The sequence below is a fragment of the Oncorhynchus clarkii genome, chromosome 17, assembly GCF_045791955.1.
Source record: "Oncorhynchus clarkii lewisi isolate Uvic-CL-2024 chromosome 17, UVic_Ocla_1.0, whole genome shotgun sequence".
Lineage (NCBI taxonomy): Eukaryota > Metazoa > Chordata > Actinopteri > Salmoniformes > Salmonidae > Oncorhynchus > Oncorhynchus clarkii.
In genome coordinates, this window is record NC_092163.1 from 77,272,591 (window position 1) to 77,290,735 (window position 18,145).

The 18,145-nt window shown below is 45.1% G+C and overlaps 1 protein-coding gene across 3 annotated transcripts in view; it reads right to left on the reverse strand.

Annotated features, from left to right (window-relative positions):
- The window catches only part of LOC139371438 (protein phosphatase 1 regulatory subunit 1A-like), a 44,942-nt gene extending 29,689 nt beyond the window's left edge, over positions 1-15,253 (reverse strand). For 2 of the 3 annotated variants that reach the window (XM_071111855.1, XM_071111854.1), the window contains exon 1: positions 14,772-15,253. In XM_071111855.1, coding sequence (XP_070967956.1) covers positions 14,772-14,852 — 81 coding nt within the window. In that variant the 5' untranslated portion in view covers positions 14,853-15,253. The remainder of the gene's footprint in view (positions 1-14,771) is intronic. The other variant, XR_011627227.1, reaches the window with a different exon arrangement.
- Positions 15,254-18,145: the final 2,892 nt, after the last annotated feature.

Here is an 18,145-nt window from a genome sequence, read left to right on the forward strand (position 1 = left end):
CTGTATATAGCCTCCACACTGACTCTGTACCTGTACCCCCTGTATATAGTCTCCACATTGACTCTGTACCTGTACCCCTCGTATATAGCCTCCACATTGACTCTGTACCTGTACCCCTCGTATATAGCCTCCACACTGACTCTGTACCAGTACCCCCTGTATATAGCCTCCACACTGACTCTGTACCTGTACCCCCTGTATATAGCCTCCACACTGACTCTGTACCAGTACCCCCTGTATATAGCCTCCACATTGACTCTGTACCTGTACCCCCTGTATATAGTCTCCACATTGACTCTGTACCGGTACCCCCCTGTATATAGCCTCCACACTGACTCTGTACCGGTACCCCCTGTATATAGCCTCCACATTGACTCTGTACCAGTACCCCCTGTATATAGCCTCCACACTGACTCTGTACCGGTACCCCCTGTATATAGCCTCCACACTGACTCTGTACCGGTACCCCCTGTATATAGTCTCCACATTGACTCTGTACCGGTAACCCTCGTATATAGCCTCCACACTGACTCTGTACCTGTACCCCCTGTATATAGCCTCCACACTGACTCTGTACCAGTACCCCCTGTATATAGCCTCCACACTGACTCTGTACCTGTACCCCTCGTATATAGCCTCCACACTGACTCTGTACCAGTACCCCCTGTATATAGCCTCCACAATGACTCTGTACCAGTACCCCCTGTATATAGCCTCCACACTGACTCTGTACCTGTACCCCTCGTATATAGCCTCCACACTGACTCTGTACTGGTACCCCCTGTATATAGCCTCCACACTGACTCTGTACCAGTACCCCCTGTATATAGCCTCCACACTGACTCTGTACCTGTACCCCCTGTATATAGCCTCCACATTGACTCTGTACCGGTACCCCCTGTATATAGCCTACACATTGACTCTGTACCGGTACCCCCTGTATATAGCCTCCACACTGACTCTGTGTCGGTACCCCACTGTATATAGCCTCCTTATTGACTCTGTACTGGTACCCCCTGTATATAGACTCCACATTGACTCTGTACCAGTACCCCCTGTATATAGCCTCCACATTGACTCTGTACCTGTACCCCCTGTATATAGCCTCCATATTGACTCTGTACCAGTACCCCCTGTATATAGCCTCCACATTGACTCTGTACCAGTACCCCCCTGTATATAGTCTCCACATTGACTCTGTACCTGTACCCCCTGTATATAGCCTCCACATTGACTCTGTACCAGTACCCCCCTGTATATAGTCTCCACATTGACTCTGTACCTGTACCCCCTGTATATAGACTCCACATTGACTCTGTACCAGTACCCCCTGTATATAGCCTCCACATTGACTCTGTACCTGTACCCCCTGTATATAGCCTCCACATTGACTCTGTACCAGTACCCCCTGTATATAGCCTCCACATTGACTCTGTACCAGTACCCCCCTGTATATAGTCTCCACATTGACTCTGTACCTGTACCCCCTGTATATAGCCTCCACATTGACTCTGTACCAGTACCCCCCTGTATATAGTCTCCACATTGACTCTGTACCTGTACCCCCTGTATATAGCCTCCACATTGACTCTGTACCTGTACCCCCTGTATATAGCCTCCACATTGACTCTGTACCTGTACCCCCTGTATATAGCCTCCACATTGACTCTGTACTGGTACCCCATGTATATAGCCTCCACATTGACTCTGTACCGGTACACCCTGTATATAGCCTCCACACTGACTCTGTACCGGTATCCCCTCGTATATAGCCTCCACACGGACTCTGTACCAGTACCCCCTGTATATAGCCTCCACACTGACTCTGTACCAGTACCCCCTGTATATAGCCTCCACACTGACTCTGTCTGTACCTGTACCCCTCGTATATAGCCTCCACACTGACTCTGTACTGGTACCCCCTGTATATAGCCTCCACACTGACTCTGTACCAGTACCCCCTGTATATAGCCTCCACACTGACTCTGTACCTGTACCCCCTGTATATAGCCTCCACATTGACTCTGTACCGGTACCCCCTGTATATAGCCTCCACATTGACTCTGTACCGGTATCCCCTGTATATAGCCTCCACACTGACTCTGTGTCGGTACCCCACTGTATATAGCCTCCACATTGACTCTGTACTGGTACCCCCTGTATATAGACTCCACATTGACTCTGTACCAGTACCCCCTGTATATAGCCTCCACATTGACTCTGTACCTGTACCCCCTGTATATAGCCTCCACATTGACTCTGTACCAGTACCCCCTTTATATAGCCTCCACATTGACTCTGTACCAGTACCCCCCTGTATATAGTCTCCACATTGACTCTGTACCTGTACCCCCTGTATATAGCCTCCACATTGACTCTGTACCAGTACCCCCCTGTATATAGTCTCCACATTGACTCTGTACCTGTACCCCCTGTATATAGACTCCACATTGACTCTGTACCAGTACCCCCTGTATATAGTCTCCACATTGACTCTGTACCTGTACCCCCTGTATATAGCCTCCACATTGACTCTGTACCAGTACCCCCCTGTATATAGTCTCCACATTGACTCTGTACCTGTACCCCCTGTATATAGACTCCACATTGACTCTGTACCAGTACCCCCTGTATATAGCCTCCACATTGACTCTGTACCTGTACCCCCTGTATATAGCCTCCACATTGACTCTGTACCAGTACCCCCTGTATATAGCCTCCACATTGACTCTGTACCAGTACCCCCCTGTATATAGTCTCCACATTGACTCTGTACCTGTACCCCCTGTATATAGCCTCCACACTGACTCTGTACCTGTACCCCTCGTATATAGCCTCCACACTGACTCTGTACCAGTACCCCCTGTATATAGCCTCCACAATGACTCTGTACCAGTACCCCCTGTATATAGCCTCCACACTGACTCTGTACCTGTACCCCTCGTATATAGCCTCCACACTGACTCTGTACTGGTACCCCCTGTATATAGCCTCCACACTGACTCTGTACCAGTACCCCCTGTATATAGCCTCCACACTGACTCTGTACCTGTACCCCCTGTATATAGCCTCCACATTGACTCTGTACCGGTACCCCCTGTATATAGCCTCCACATTGACTCTGTACCGGTACCCCCTGTATATAGCCTCCACACTGACTCTGTGTCGGTACCCCACTGTATATAGCCTCCTTATTGACTCTGTACTGGTACCCCCTGTATATAGACTCCACATTGACTCTGTACCAGTACCCCCTGTATATAGCCTCCACATTGACTCTGTACCTGTACCCCCTGTATATAGCCTCCATATTGACTCTGTACCAGTACCCCCTGTATATAGCCTCCACATTGACTCTGTACCAGTACCCCCCTGTATATAGTCTCCACATTGACTCTGTACCTGTACCCCCTGTATATAGCCTCCACATTGACTCTGTACCAGTACCCCCCTGTATATAGTCTCCACATTGACTCTGTACCTGTACCCCCTGTATATAGACTCCACATTGACTCTGTACCAGTACCCCCTGTATATAGCCTCCACATTGACTCTGTACCTGTACCCCCTGTATATAGCCTCCACATTGACTCTGTACCAGTACCCCCTGTATATAGCCTCCACATTGACTCTGTACCAGTACCCCCCTGTATATAGTCTCCACATTGACTCTGTACCTGTACCCCCTGTATATAGCCTCCACATTGACTCTGTACCAGTACCCCCCTGTATATAGTCTCCACATTGACTCTGTACCTGTACCCCCTGTATATAGCCTCCACATTGACTCTGTACCTGTACCCCCTGTATATAGCCTCCACATTGACTCTGTACCTGTACCCCCTGTATATAGCCTCCACATTGACTCTGTACTGGTACCCCATGTATATAGCCTCCACATTGACTCTGTACCGGTACACCCTGTATATAGCCTCCACACTGACTCTGTACCGGTATCCCCTCGTATATAGCCTCCACACTGACTCTGTACCAGTACCCCCTGTATATTGCCTCCACACTGACTCTGTACCAGTACCCCCTGTATATAGCCTCCACACTGACTCTGTCTGTACCTGTACCCCTCGTATATAGCCTCCACACTGACTCTGTACTGGTACCCCCTGTATATAGCCTCCACACTGACTCTGTACCAGTACCCCCTGTATATAGCCTCCACACTGACTCTGTACCTGTACCCCCTGTATATAGCCTCCACATTGACTCTGTACCGGTACCCCCTGTATATAGCCTCCACATTGACTCTGTACCGGTATCCCCTGTATATAGCCTCCACACTGACTCTGTGTCGGTACCCCACTGTATATAGCCTCCACATTGACTCTGTACTGGTACCCCCTGTATATAGACTCCACATTGACTCTGTACCAGTACCCCCTGTATATAGCCTCCACATTGACTCTGTACCTGTACCCCCTGTATATAGCCTCCACATTGACTCTGTACCAGTACCCCCTGTATATAGCCTCCACATTGACTCTGTACCAGTACCCCCCTGTATATAGTCTCCACATTGACTCTGTACCTGTACCCCCTGTATATAGCCTCCACATTGACTCTGTACCAGTACCCCCCTGTATATAGTCTCCACATTGACTCTGTACCTGTACCCCCTGTATATAGACTCCACATTGACTCTGTACCAGTACCCCCTGTATATAGCCTCCACATTGACTCTGTACCTGTACCCCCTGTATATAGCCTCCACATTGACTCTGTACCAGTACCCCCTGTATATAGCCTCCACATTGACTCTGTACCAGTACCCCCCTGTATATAGTCTCCACATTGACTCTGTACCTGTACCCCCTGTATATAGCCTCCACATTGACTCTGTACCAGTACCCCCCTGTATATAGTCTCCACATTGACTCTGTACCTGTACCCCCTGTATATAGCCTCCACATTGACTCTGTACCTGTACCCCCTGTATATAGCCTCCACATTGACTCTGTACCTGTACCCCCTGTATATAGCCTCCACATTGACTCTGTACTGGTACCCCATGTATATAGCCTCCACATTGACTCTGTACCGGTACACCCTGTATATAGCCTCCACACTGACTCTGTACCGGTATCCCCTGTATATAGCCTCCACACTGACTCTGTACTGGTACCCCCTGTATATACCCTCCACATTGACTCTGTACCAGTACCCCCTGTATATAGCCTCCACACTGACTCTGTACCGGTACCCCCTGTATATAGCCTCCACACTGACTCTGTACCGGTACCCCCTGTATATAGCCTCCACACTGACTCTGTACTGGTACCCCCTGTATATAGCCTCCACATTGACTCTGTACCAGTACCCCCTGTATATAGCCTCCACATTGACTCTGTACCAGTACCCCCTGTATATAGCCTCCACACTGACTCTGTACCAGTACCCCCTGTATATAGCCTCCACATTGACTCTGTACCAGTACCCCCTGTATATAGCCTCCACATTGACTCTGTACCAGTACCCCCCTGTATATAGCCTCCACATTGACTCTGTACCAGTACCCCCTGTATATAGCCTCCACATTGACTCTGTACCTGTACCCCCTGTATACAGCCTCCACATTGACTCTGTACCGGTACCCCCTGTATATAGCCTCCACATTGACTCTGTACCAGTACCCCCTGTATATAGCCTCCACATTGACTCTGTACCTGTACCCCCTGTATAGAGCCTCGTTATTGTTGTTTTATTGTGTTACCTTTTATTATTTTTTACTTCAGTTTATTTGGTAAATATTTTCTTAACTCTTCTTGAACTGCATTGTTGGTTAGGGGCTGGTAAGTAAGCATTTCACGGTAAAGTCTACCACATGTAACAAATAAAGTTTGATTTGATTTGAAATTCATCTCAAGGTGAATCAACAGGGAGGTTTGTCAGAGGACAAGGCTAGTCTGCAGTCTGCAGCTAGTCTTCAGACACTTCCAACACTATCACTACTGTGGTTTGCCTTCATTCAAAATAACATTAGCTTATACAACATTTGCACAGGCTATATTTCTGTATCCTACAATTAACAAGAACTATATTTTACTGGGCACCAGGAAGTGCAGTTGCAATACAATTTCAGTCAAAGGAGACATAGATATCTGTTGTACGTATTAGTAATATGGTTATTGTGTAAATTCCTGGCTTCTCTCAGTATTGCAGATGCTAAGAATAGATCATGAGGACTTGCATGCATTTCAGTTACAGTAATAAAACCATACAAACGTATTAAAACAGATTTGCTTCCAGAATATTTTTAAATGTAGGACAGATGAGTGGTGTTTTAGCCAACACAGTATCTCTGACCTGATATTTCCAGAACTGCCTCCCAGAAGCACTAGAAATGAACAGTAATGTTCCCGGCTAGGGACAAAGATATGTCTAGACATCAGCTTATAAAATACAGAATAATGGGAATGACGTTTACTCAAGCCTACCAAAGTCCTTAATGGAGTTACATTACCTATAAATGCAGCAATTCATCATTTTAACTACTCCCTCCCAGGACTCCATCCCCAGGACTCCATCCCTCAGGACTCCATTCCCAGGACTCCATCCCCAGAACTCCATCCCCCAGGACTCCATCCCCCAGGACTCCATCCCCCAGGGCTCCATCCCCAGGACTCCATCCCCAGGACTCCATCCCCCAGGACTCCATCCCCCAGGACTCCATCCCCCAGGACTCCATCCCCAGGACTCCATCCCCCAGGACTCCATCCCCAGGACTCCATCCCCCAGGACTCCATCCCCAGGACTCCATCCCCAGGACTCCATCCCCAGGACTCCATCCCCCAGGACTCCATCCCCCAGGACTCCATCCTCCAGGACTCCATCCCCCAGGACTCCATCCCCAGGACTCCATCCCCCAGGACACCATCCCCAGGACTCCATCCCCAGGACTCCATCCCCCAGGACTCCATCCCCAGGACTCCATCCCCCAGGACTCCATCCCCAGGACTCCATCCCCCAGGACTCCATCCCCAGGACTCCATCCCCAGGACTCCATCCCCAGGACTCCATCCCCCAGGACTCCATCCCCCAGGACTCCATCCCCCAGGACTCCATCCCCAGGACTCCTTTCCCCAGGACTCCATCCCCAGGACTCCATCCCCCAGGACACCATCCCCAGGACTCCATCCCCAGGACTCCATCCCCCAGGACTCCATCCCCAGGACGCCATCCCCAGGACTGCATCCCCCAGGACTCCATCCCCAGGACTCCATCCCCCAGGACTCCATCCCCAGAACTCCATCCCCCAGAACTCCATCCCCCAGGACTCCATCCCCCAGGACTCCATCCCCCAGGACTCCATCCCCAGGACTCCATCCTCCAGGAATCCACCCCGAGGACTCCACCCCCAGAACTCCATCCCCCAGGACTCCATCCCCCAGGACTTCAAACCACAGGACTCCATTCCCAGGACTTCAAACCACAGGACTCCAACCACCAGAACTCCATCCCCCAGGACACATCCCCAGGACTCCATCTCCAGGACTCCACCCCTAGAAATATAGCTTGATGGACAGTGAATACTGCTTCTCTCCAGAGCCTGACCTACAGTATCAAACTGTGGCATGTCAAGGTACAACAGGGCTCACAGAAAAACAGAAACGGACACTGAAACACTGTAATTCTTCTGCTGCTCCACACTGAAACACTGTGATTCTGCTTCTGCTCCACACTGAGACACTCCACAATGAAATGCAGAAAGACTTTTCAGCACCACTGGCTGAAATTACATTTTTTTGCATCTACCTATCAATTTTGAGAATTCTGGGTATTTTGGTCCGTTAATATTAGTATTTTCAAAAAGTACACATACAAATATCGAAAATATCGAAATAACGAAAATGTTTATTTCGATTATCATACTACCATCATAAAGCATTTTCTTCTTTTTAACAACTTTAAAATTGACATACATCAATCATTTCAAAGCTCACTACATTGAATTACACAGAATTTCAAAGCCCCTTTCATAGACAATGTTACATACTGGACTACATTTAATAAACTTATTTTGAAGAGATCGTGATTGCTTCTAAATAGGCTTTTGGCACTTGGTAGTCTTAATTTAGTGTACTTGTCTTTAACTAACATTTCCCCGGAAGTCTTCCCACATGCCAACTAATTGTTTTCCACTTCAGAAACGTCTGCATTTACACCGAATGATCTGTGGTTATCCTTAGATATATTCTCCAGACTTTCCAATTGAGAATTGTTGATATTCTGTCATTTTTTTCAATTCTATATCATATTTCATTTGAATGAATTTGCCAAAAATGCATGTCTTCAGTATTATAAAGATTTTTAAAAGTATTTATCCACAATCTGCTCTGGAAAAGTCTGGTCCTGAAGTGAAACCAATATATGCACGTATTTCAGAAAGATTGTCATGAATATATATTTTATTTGTGTCTACATCAACTGGTAAAAGTTGATTGTGAAATGGTTAAGGGCTCTATATAATACTGTACGTTTTCTTGAATTTGTTCTGGAGTTGGGGACTATGGAAAGACCTCTGGTGGCATGTCTGGTGGGATAAGTGTGTGTGTCAGAGCTGTGTGTAAGTTGACTATGCAAACAGTTTCGGATTTTCAACACATTGTTTCTTATAATAATAAGTGGTGCAGTCAGTCTCTCCTCAACTCTTATCCAAGAGAGACTGGCATGCATAGTATTTATATTAGCCCTCTGATTACAATGAAGAGCAACATGTGCCACTCTGTTCTGGGCCAGCTGCAGCTTAACTAGGTCTTTACTTGCAGCACTGGACCACACGACTGGACAATAATCAAGATTAGACAAAGCTAGGGCCTGCAGAACTTGTTTTTTGGAGTGTGGTGTCAAAAAAGCAGAGCATCTCTTTATTACGGACAGACCTCTCCCCATCTTTACAACCATTGAATCTATATGTTTTGACCATGACAGTTTACAATCTAAGGTAACGCCAAGTAATTTAGTCTCCTCAACTTGTTCAACAGCCACACCATTCATTACCAGATTCAGCTGAGATCTAGCCCTTAATAAGGAATTATTTGTACCAAATACAATGCTCTTAGTTTTAGAGATGTTCAGGACCAGTTTATTACTGGCCACCCACTCCAAAACAGACTGCAAATCTTCGTTAAGGGGCGGCAGGGTAGCCTAGTGGTTAGAGCATTGGACTAGTAACAGAAAGGTTACAATATTGAATCCCTGAGCTGACAAGGTAAAAATCTGTTGTTCTGCCTCTGAAGAAGGCAGTTAACCCGCTGTCCCTAGGCCGTCATTGAAAATAAGAATTGTTCTTAACTGACTTGCCTAGTTAAATAAAGGTAGTAAAAAAATTAATAAATTCAGTGACTTCATTAGCTGTGGTTGCTGATGCGTGCGTATATGGTTGAATCCTCAGCATACATGGACACACATGTTTTGTTTAATGCCAGTGGCAAGTTATTAGTGAAAGTAGAGGGCCTAGAGAGCTGCCCTGCGGTACACCACACTTTACATGTTTGACATTAGAGACGCTTCCACTAAAGAAAACCCTTTGAGCTCCATTGGATAGATAGCTCTGAATCCACAATATACCAGAGGTTGAAAAGCCATAGCACTTACGTTTACATAACAACATGTTATGGTCAACAATATTAAAAGCTGCACTGAAGTCTAACAGTACAATTCATCTTATTATCAATTTATCAATGTATCATTTTTGTCTGTGCAGTCAGTACATGTTGAGTGCCATTCTATATAAGCATGCTGAAAGTCTTGTTAATTTGTTTACAGAGAAATAGCATTGTATTTTTTCAAACACCATTTTTTCCAGCAATTTGCTAAGAGCTGGCAGCAAGCTTATAGGTCTGCTGTTAGAACCAGTAAAATGCCGCTTGACCACTCTTGGGTAGTGGAATTACTTTGGCTTCCCTCCAGGACTGAGGACAAAGACTTACCTCTAGGCTCATATTAAAAATACGACAGACAGGATTGGCTATAGAGTCAGCTACCATCCTCAGTAGCTTTCCATCTAAGTTGTTAATGCCAGGAGGTTTGTCAGCTACTAATCTATCCTAACATTACTAATAATTTATCCTAGCACTACTACTAATCTATCCTAACACTACTGTTAATCTATCCTACCACTACTGTTAATCTATCCTAACACTACTGTTAATCTATCCTAACACTTCCTAAGGCTTCCACTAGATGTAAACAGTCTTTAGAACTTTGTTTCAGGCTTCTACTATGAAGGGGGAGCGAATTAGAGCTGTTTGAATCAGGGGTCTGGCAGAATGCCATGAGTCGCGCGTGCGGCTTGAGAGCGAGCTCCGTTCCTTTTCATTTCTAAAGACAAAGGGATTGTCCGGTTGGAATATTATTGAAGATTTATGATAAAAACAAGATTGATTCTATACATCGTTTGACATGTTTCTACGACCTGTAATGGAACTGTTTTGACTTTTCGTCTGAACTAAGTGCCTGCGCCTTGTGAATTTAGATTTGTGAACTAAACGCGCAAACAAAAAGGAGGTATTTGGACATAAATTATGGACTTTATCGAACAAAACAAACATTTACTGTGGAACTGGGATTTCTGGGAGTGCATTCCAAAGAAGATCATCAAAGGTAAGTGAATATTTATAACGCTATTCTGAGTTTTGTGACACCTCTCCTTGGTTGGAAAATGGCTGTATGTTTTAGGCCCTGAATTAACATAATTGCATGGTGTGCTTTTACCGTAAAACCTTTTCGAAATCTGACACAGCGGCTGCATTAAGGAGAAGTTTATTTTTAATTGTGTGTTTAACACTTGTATCTTTCATCAATGTTTATGATGAGTATTTCTGTAATTTGATGTGGCTCTCTGCACTTTCACCGGATGTTTGTTTGAGACAATGCATTTCTGAACATAATGCACCAATTTCAAATGAACTTTATCGAACAAAACACGCATGTATTGTCTAACATGGAGTCCTGGGAGTCACATCCGGTGAGGATCATCAAAGGTTAGTGATTAATTTTAACGCTATTTCTGTCTTTTGAGACACCTCTCCTTCTTTGGAAAATGGCTGTATGTTTTTCTGTGACTAGGCGCTGACTTAACATAATCGAAAGGTGTGCTTGACCGTAAAGCCTTTTTGAAATCAGACACTGCGGCTGGATTAACAAGAAGTTCATCTTTAAAATGGTGTATAATACTTGTATGTTTGAGGAATTTTAATTATGAGATTTCTGTTGTTTTCAATTTGGCGCACTGCAATTTCACTGGCTGTTGTCGAGGTAGGACGCTACCGTCCCACATATCCCAGAGAAATTAATCTATCCTAACACTACTGTTAATCTATCCTAACACTACTAATAATCTATCCTAACACTACTGTTAATCTATCCTAACACTACTGTTAATCTATCCTAACACTACTGTTAGTCTATCCTAACACTACTGTTAATCTATCCTAACACTACTGTTAATCTATCCTAACACTACTGTTAATCTATCCTAACACTACTGTTAATCTATCCTAACACTACTGTTAATCTATCCTAACACTACTGTTAATCTATCCTAACACTACTGTTAATCTATCCTAACACTACTGTTAATCTATCCTAACACTACTGTTAATCTATCCTAACACTACTGTTAATCTATCCTAACACTACTGTTAGTCTATCCTAACACTACTGTTAATCTATCCTAACACTACTGTTAATCTATCCTAACACTACTGTTAATCTATCCTAAAACTACTGTTAGTTTATCCTAACACTACTGTTAATATATCCTAACACTACTGTTAATCTATCCTAACACTACTGTTAATCTATCCTAACACTACTATTAATATATCCTAACACTACTGTTAATCTATCCTAACACTACTGTTAATCTATCCTAATGTAACAGTATAGCTTCCGTCCCTCTCCTCTCCTTTCCAAATCATGTCCAATCAATTGAATTTACCACAGGTGGACTCCAATCAAGTTGTAGAAACATCTCAAGGATAGAAACAGGATGCACCTGTGGTGAGCTCAATTTCAAGTCCCATAGCAAAGGGTCTAAATACTTACGTAGATAAGGTATTTATATTTTTTATATTTAGTACATTTGCAAAAATGTATTAACCCTGTTTTTTCATTGTCATTATGGGCTATTGTGATGTCATTATGGGGTATTGTGATGTCATTATGGGGTATTGTGATGTCATTATGGGGTATTGTGATGTCATTATGGGGTATTGTGTGTAGGTTGATGAGGAATTTATTTTATTTTATACCTTTTAGACCAAGGCTGTAACGAAATGCGCTCCCTGAGATATTACATAATTTATGTAGCAGCATACAATACTGTAATGTTCGTCGTCTCCCTATTCTATTATTTTCTATTATTTTCTATTATTTTCTATTCTATTATTTTCTATTCTAATATTTTCTATTCTACTCTATTATTTTCTACTCTATTATTTTCTATTCTACTCTATTTTCTATTGTATTATTTTCTACTCTATTATTTTCTATTCTTTTAAAATGCTCATCCAGATGCAGCGCTCCTAGTGGCTGGGGAATTTCATGCAGGGAGACTTAAATCCGTTTTACCTACATTTCTACCAGCATGTTACATGTGCAAGCAGAGGAATTTAATCCACACACAGAGACGTGTACAAAGCTCTCCTTCGCCCTCCACTTGACAAATTTGACCATAACTCTATTCTCCTGATTCCCGCATACAAGCAAAAACTAAAGCAGGAAGTACCATTGACTCGCTCAATACTTAACACATCAGATGACGCAGTCTGGATGTTGCCTGAGAGAATGCCAAGAGTGTGCAAATCTGTCATTAAGGCAAATTGTGGCTAATTTGAAGAATCTCAAATCTCAAATATATTTAGATTTTGTTCAACACTTTTTTTGGTTACTACATCATTTCATATGTGTTATTTCATAGTTTTGATGTCTTCACTATTATTCTTCAATGTATAAAATAGTAAAAAATTAAGAAAAATCCTTAAATGAGTCGGTGTGTCCAAACTTTTAACCGGTACTGTAGCTGATGACAAATAGTCCAGGGAGACAGTTAACCAACCGTTAACCAACCGTTAACCAGCCGTTAACCAACCGTTAATGTAACCAACAATTAACCAACCGTTAACCAGCCGTTAACCAACCGTTAATGTAACCAACAATTAACCAACCGTTAACCAGCCGTTGACCAACCGTTAACCAACCATTAACCAACCGTTAACCAACCATTAACCAACAGTTAACCAACCGTTAACCAGCCGTTAACCAGCCGTTAACCAACCGTTAACCAACCGTTCTCTCTTGGTACCAGTGGTGTGTGTGCTCTCCAGAGGGTGGTGCGGTCTGGACAACACATCACCGGGGGCAAACTACCTGCCTCACAAGAAGGCAAAAAAGATCATCAAGGACAATAACCACCTGACCCCACTACCTGTCCACCCCGCTTCCATCCAGAAGGTGAGGTCTGTACAGGTGCATCAAAGCTGGGACAGAGAGATTGAAAAAGGCCATCAAAAATCCTTAAATGAGTCGGTGTGTCCAAACTTTTAACCGGTACTGTAGCTGATGACAAATAGTCCAGGGAGACAGTTAACCAACCGTTAACCAACCGTTAACCAGCCGTTAACCAACCGTTAATGTAACCAACAATTAACCAACCGTTAACCAGCCGTTAACCAACCGTTAATGTAACCAACAATTAACCAACCGTTAACCAGCCGTTGACCAACCGTTAACCAACCATTAACCAACCGTTAACCAACCATTAACCAACAGTTAACCAACCGTTAACCAGCCGTTAACCAGCCGTTAACCAACCGTTAACCAACCGTTCTCTCTTGGTACCAGTGGTGTGTGTGCTCTCCAGAGGGTGGTGCGGTCTGGACAACACATCACCGGGGGCAAACTACCTGCCTCACAAGAAGGCAAAAAAGATCATCAAGGACAATAACCACCTGACCCCACTACCTGTCCACCCCGCTTCCATCCAGAAGGTGAGGTCTGTACAGGTGCATCAAAGCTGGGACAGAGAGATTGAAAAAGGCCATCAGATTGTTAAACAGCCACCAATGGCACAGAGAGGTGGCTGCCTACCTACAGACTTTATGCCATTGATCAACGCCGAAAAAAAACAAAAGATCTTTAAAAGTTAGCTGTTCTCTGAACATTCATAATTTCACTCGTAACAATTCCTAATACCACGGAGTCAGCAACTGCAATAGCACGAAAATCACTGCAACTATTTGCTTCAGAAACACAGTAAAAGCCTTCGAAAGGTCCCTTGCCCTATACAGAATGGAGACTCTGCTCTGTAGGGGCTACAACGTCCCGTGTCATAACTAATTGATCCCAACACATTGAACATTGAGCTCTCAGAACAGACACTATTGAGAGGCTGTGAAGTCTGGTTACATAACCCTGTGACCCCTCACCATGCCGAACCTGTCCCTATGCCTTTTCAGGTCGGAGACTGAGTGCAATAGCACCGGTAAAACTGTAACTTTTTGATCCCGTAAGTGTCACCTAGGAAACCTAACAGCTTGTTGTAAGGTCCTGTACCATCACTCCGTGTGACTGTCCCCGCTCACCCCCTTCAAGCCTCCTACACCATCTTCCCCATCCCTCCCCAGCCATCTCTGCCCCACCTTCCCTACTCTAGCCCTCCCTGCCCTCCCCTTCTAAGCCCTTCACTAGCCCCCTCTGCCCTCCCCTCCTCAGCCCTTCTTGCCTCCCGTACCTTCCCCAGTCCTCTCTCTCACCTGTTCAGCAGCCTCTGGGTCCAGGTGTGAGTCCAGGAGAGGCATGGTGAACTGGATCTTCCTGGGGCTTCCTGTATCCATGGTCCTGCTGTCGGTAATAGTAGTAGACAGAGAAGAGGAGAACCAGGGGACACAGAGTACAGAAAGGAGGAGGGAGAACCAGGGGAGATGGAGTAGAGAGAGGAGGAGGGAGAACCAGGGGAGATGGAGTACAGAGAGAAGGAGGGAGAACCAGGGGAGATGGAATACAGAAAGGAGGAGGGAGGGAGGGAGGGAGGAGGTAAAGGTAGCTATGGAAGAGAGGTGGTGGAAGTGGTGATGCTGCTGCACTGAGCTGTCTGTCTCGCTTTCTCTCTCTTCACGCACGTCCCGTTATTTTACCCCGTCTCTCTCTCCCTGTCCTTTCTATGCCGTACTCTTTCAGTGTCTTTCTTTGTTTTCCAGCTCTACTGTTCCTCTTTTCAGTCTCCTTTCAGTTTTATAATAGAGAGGAAGGAGGGAGGCAAGGGCATACTGTGCTCTCTCTCTCTCTCTCTCTCTGTCTCTCTCTCTCTCTCTCTCTCTCTCTCTCCTTCTCTCTCTCTCTCTCTCTCTCTCTCTCTCTCTCTCTCTCTCTCTCTCTTTCTCTCTCTCTCTCTCTCTCTCTCTCTCTCTCTCTCTCTCTCTCTCTCTCTCTCTCTCTCTCTCTTTTGCTGAGTCTTGCTCCCTCTACACGACCCCGCCCCCTCTCCAATCTCTCTCATTCTATTGGCTGGTCGTGCACCGGGGCTTATCTGCAGAATCCAACCATGCCGGAGGCTGAGGCTCTCCTAACTCCTGGAAGCAGCCAAATACATCACACCACCAGGCTTAGTAAACATATTTTAATGGTGGGATATTTTTAAAGTCACACACCTACACAATACACCGCACGAACACATGCACTCAAACGGTACATACCTCCGCTTAATTTGCATAACATATAAAACACTAAATGTCACTCTCAACATAGACATATACTGTTACCATGATGTATTTATTAACATTTATGGCCAAGACATTAGACAGAGATGTTTTCAGTCGTGATGCGACCATGATAAGTCATGTCATATTAAATATAGCAAAATATCTGTGACATATGGAGTCTCTGCTGTATTCAATCTGATCAGTCACTTTCTGCAGCATAGCCTCCACTCTGATCAGTCAGGTCCTGAAGCATAGCCTCCACTCTGATCAGTCACGTCCTGCAGCATAGCCTCCACTCTGATCAGTCACGTACTGAAGCATAGCCTCCACTCTGATCAGTCATGTCCTGAAGCATAGCCTCCACTCTGATCAGCCTCCACTCTGATCAGTCACGTTCTGAAGCATAGCCTCCACTCTGATCAGCCTCCACTCTGATCAGTCACGTCCTGAAGCATAGCCTCCACTCTGATCAGCCTCCACTCTGATCAGTCACGTTCTGAAGCATAGCCTTCACTCTGATCAGCCTCCACTCTGATCAGTCACGTCCTGAAGCATAGCCTTCACTCTGATCAGCCTCCACTCTGATCAGTCACGTCCTGAAGCATAGCCTCCACTCTGATCAGTCATGTCCTGCAACATAGCCTCCACTCTGATCAGTCACGTCCTGAAGCATAGCCTCAACTCTGATCAGCCTCCACTCTGATCAGTCATGTCCTGAAGCATAGCCTCCACTCTGATCAGTCACGTCCTGCAGCATAGGCTCCACTCTGATCAGCCTCCACTCTGATCAGTCATGTCCTGAAGCATAGCCTTCACTCTGATCAGCCTCCACTCTGATCAGTCACGTCCTGAAGCATAGCCTCCACTCTGATCAGTCACGTCCTGAAGCATAGCCTCCACTCTGATCAGCCTCCACTCTGATCAGTCACGTCCTGCAGCATAGGCTCCACTCTGATCAGCCTCCACTCTGATCAGTCACGTCCTGAAGCATAGCCTCAACTCTGATCAACCTCCACTCTGATCAGTCACGTCCTGAAGCATAGCCTCCACTCTGATCAGTCAGGTCCTGAAGCATAGCCTCCACTCTGATCAGTCACGTCCTGCAGCATAGCCTCCACTCTGATCAGTCATGTCCTGCAGCATAGCCTCCACTCTGATCAGTCACGTTCTGCAGCATAGCCTCCACTCTGATCAGCCTCCACTCTGATCAGTCATGTCCTGCAGCATAGCCTCCACTCTGATCAGGCACGTCCTGCAGCATAGCCTCCACTCTGATCAGTCATGTCCTGAAGCATAGCCTCCATCCATCCCTCACAGCACAACATAGCATTATTGATCTGTCAGCAGCCAGACATTCCCTAAAGGTCTGATACCTGATAACGTGGAGACATGTTTCTCGTGGTAACATGAAAAATCTAATCAAACGTTACGTGTCACATGCTTGGTAAACAACAGGGTGTAAACAAACAGAGAAATGGTTATTTACGGGTTCCTTTACCAACAATGCAGAGTTAAAGAATAAAAAATAAGAGAAAAAAAAACAGAAATACTGACACGAGGATTAAATAACAATAAGGAGTACAAATATAACGTGGCTCTACGCAGGCAGTACCAGTACCGAGTACCATGTGCAGACGTACGAGTCCATGAGTCCATGTGCAGACGTACGAGTCCATGAGTCCATGTGCAGACGTACGAGGTCATGAGTCCATGTGCAGACGTACGAGGTCATGAGTCCATGTGCAGACGTACAAGGTCATGAGTCCATGTGCAGACGTACGAGTCCATGTGTCCTTGTGCAGACGTACGAGGTCATTGAGGTAGATGTGAACATATAGGTAGGGGTAAAGGATAGATAACAGACAGTAACAGCAGTATACTGTAGGTAGGGGTAAAGGATAGATAATAGACAGTAACAGCAGTATACTGTAGGTAGGTTTAAAGGATAGATAATAGACAGTAACAGCAGTATACTGTAGGTAGGGGTAAAGGATAGATAATAGACAGTAACAGCAGTATACTGTAGGTAGGGGTAAAGGATAGATAATAGACAGTAACAGCAGTATACTGTAGGTAGGGGTAAAGGATAGATAATAGACAGTAGCAGCAGTATACTGTAGGTAGGGGTAAAGGATAGATAATAGACAGTAACAGCAGTATACTGTAGGTAGGGGTAAAGGATAGATAATAGACAGTAACAGCGGTATACTGTAGGTAGGGGTAAAGGATAGATAATAGACAGTAACAGCAGTATACTGTAGGTAGGGGTAAAGGATAGATAATAGACAGTAGCAGCAGTATACTGTAGGTAGGGGTAAAGGATAGATAATAGACAGTAACAGCAGTATACTACTGTAGGTAGGGGTAAAGGATAGATAATAGACAGTAACAGCAGTATACTGTAGGTAGGGGGAAAGGATAGATAATAG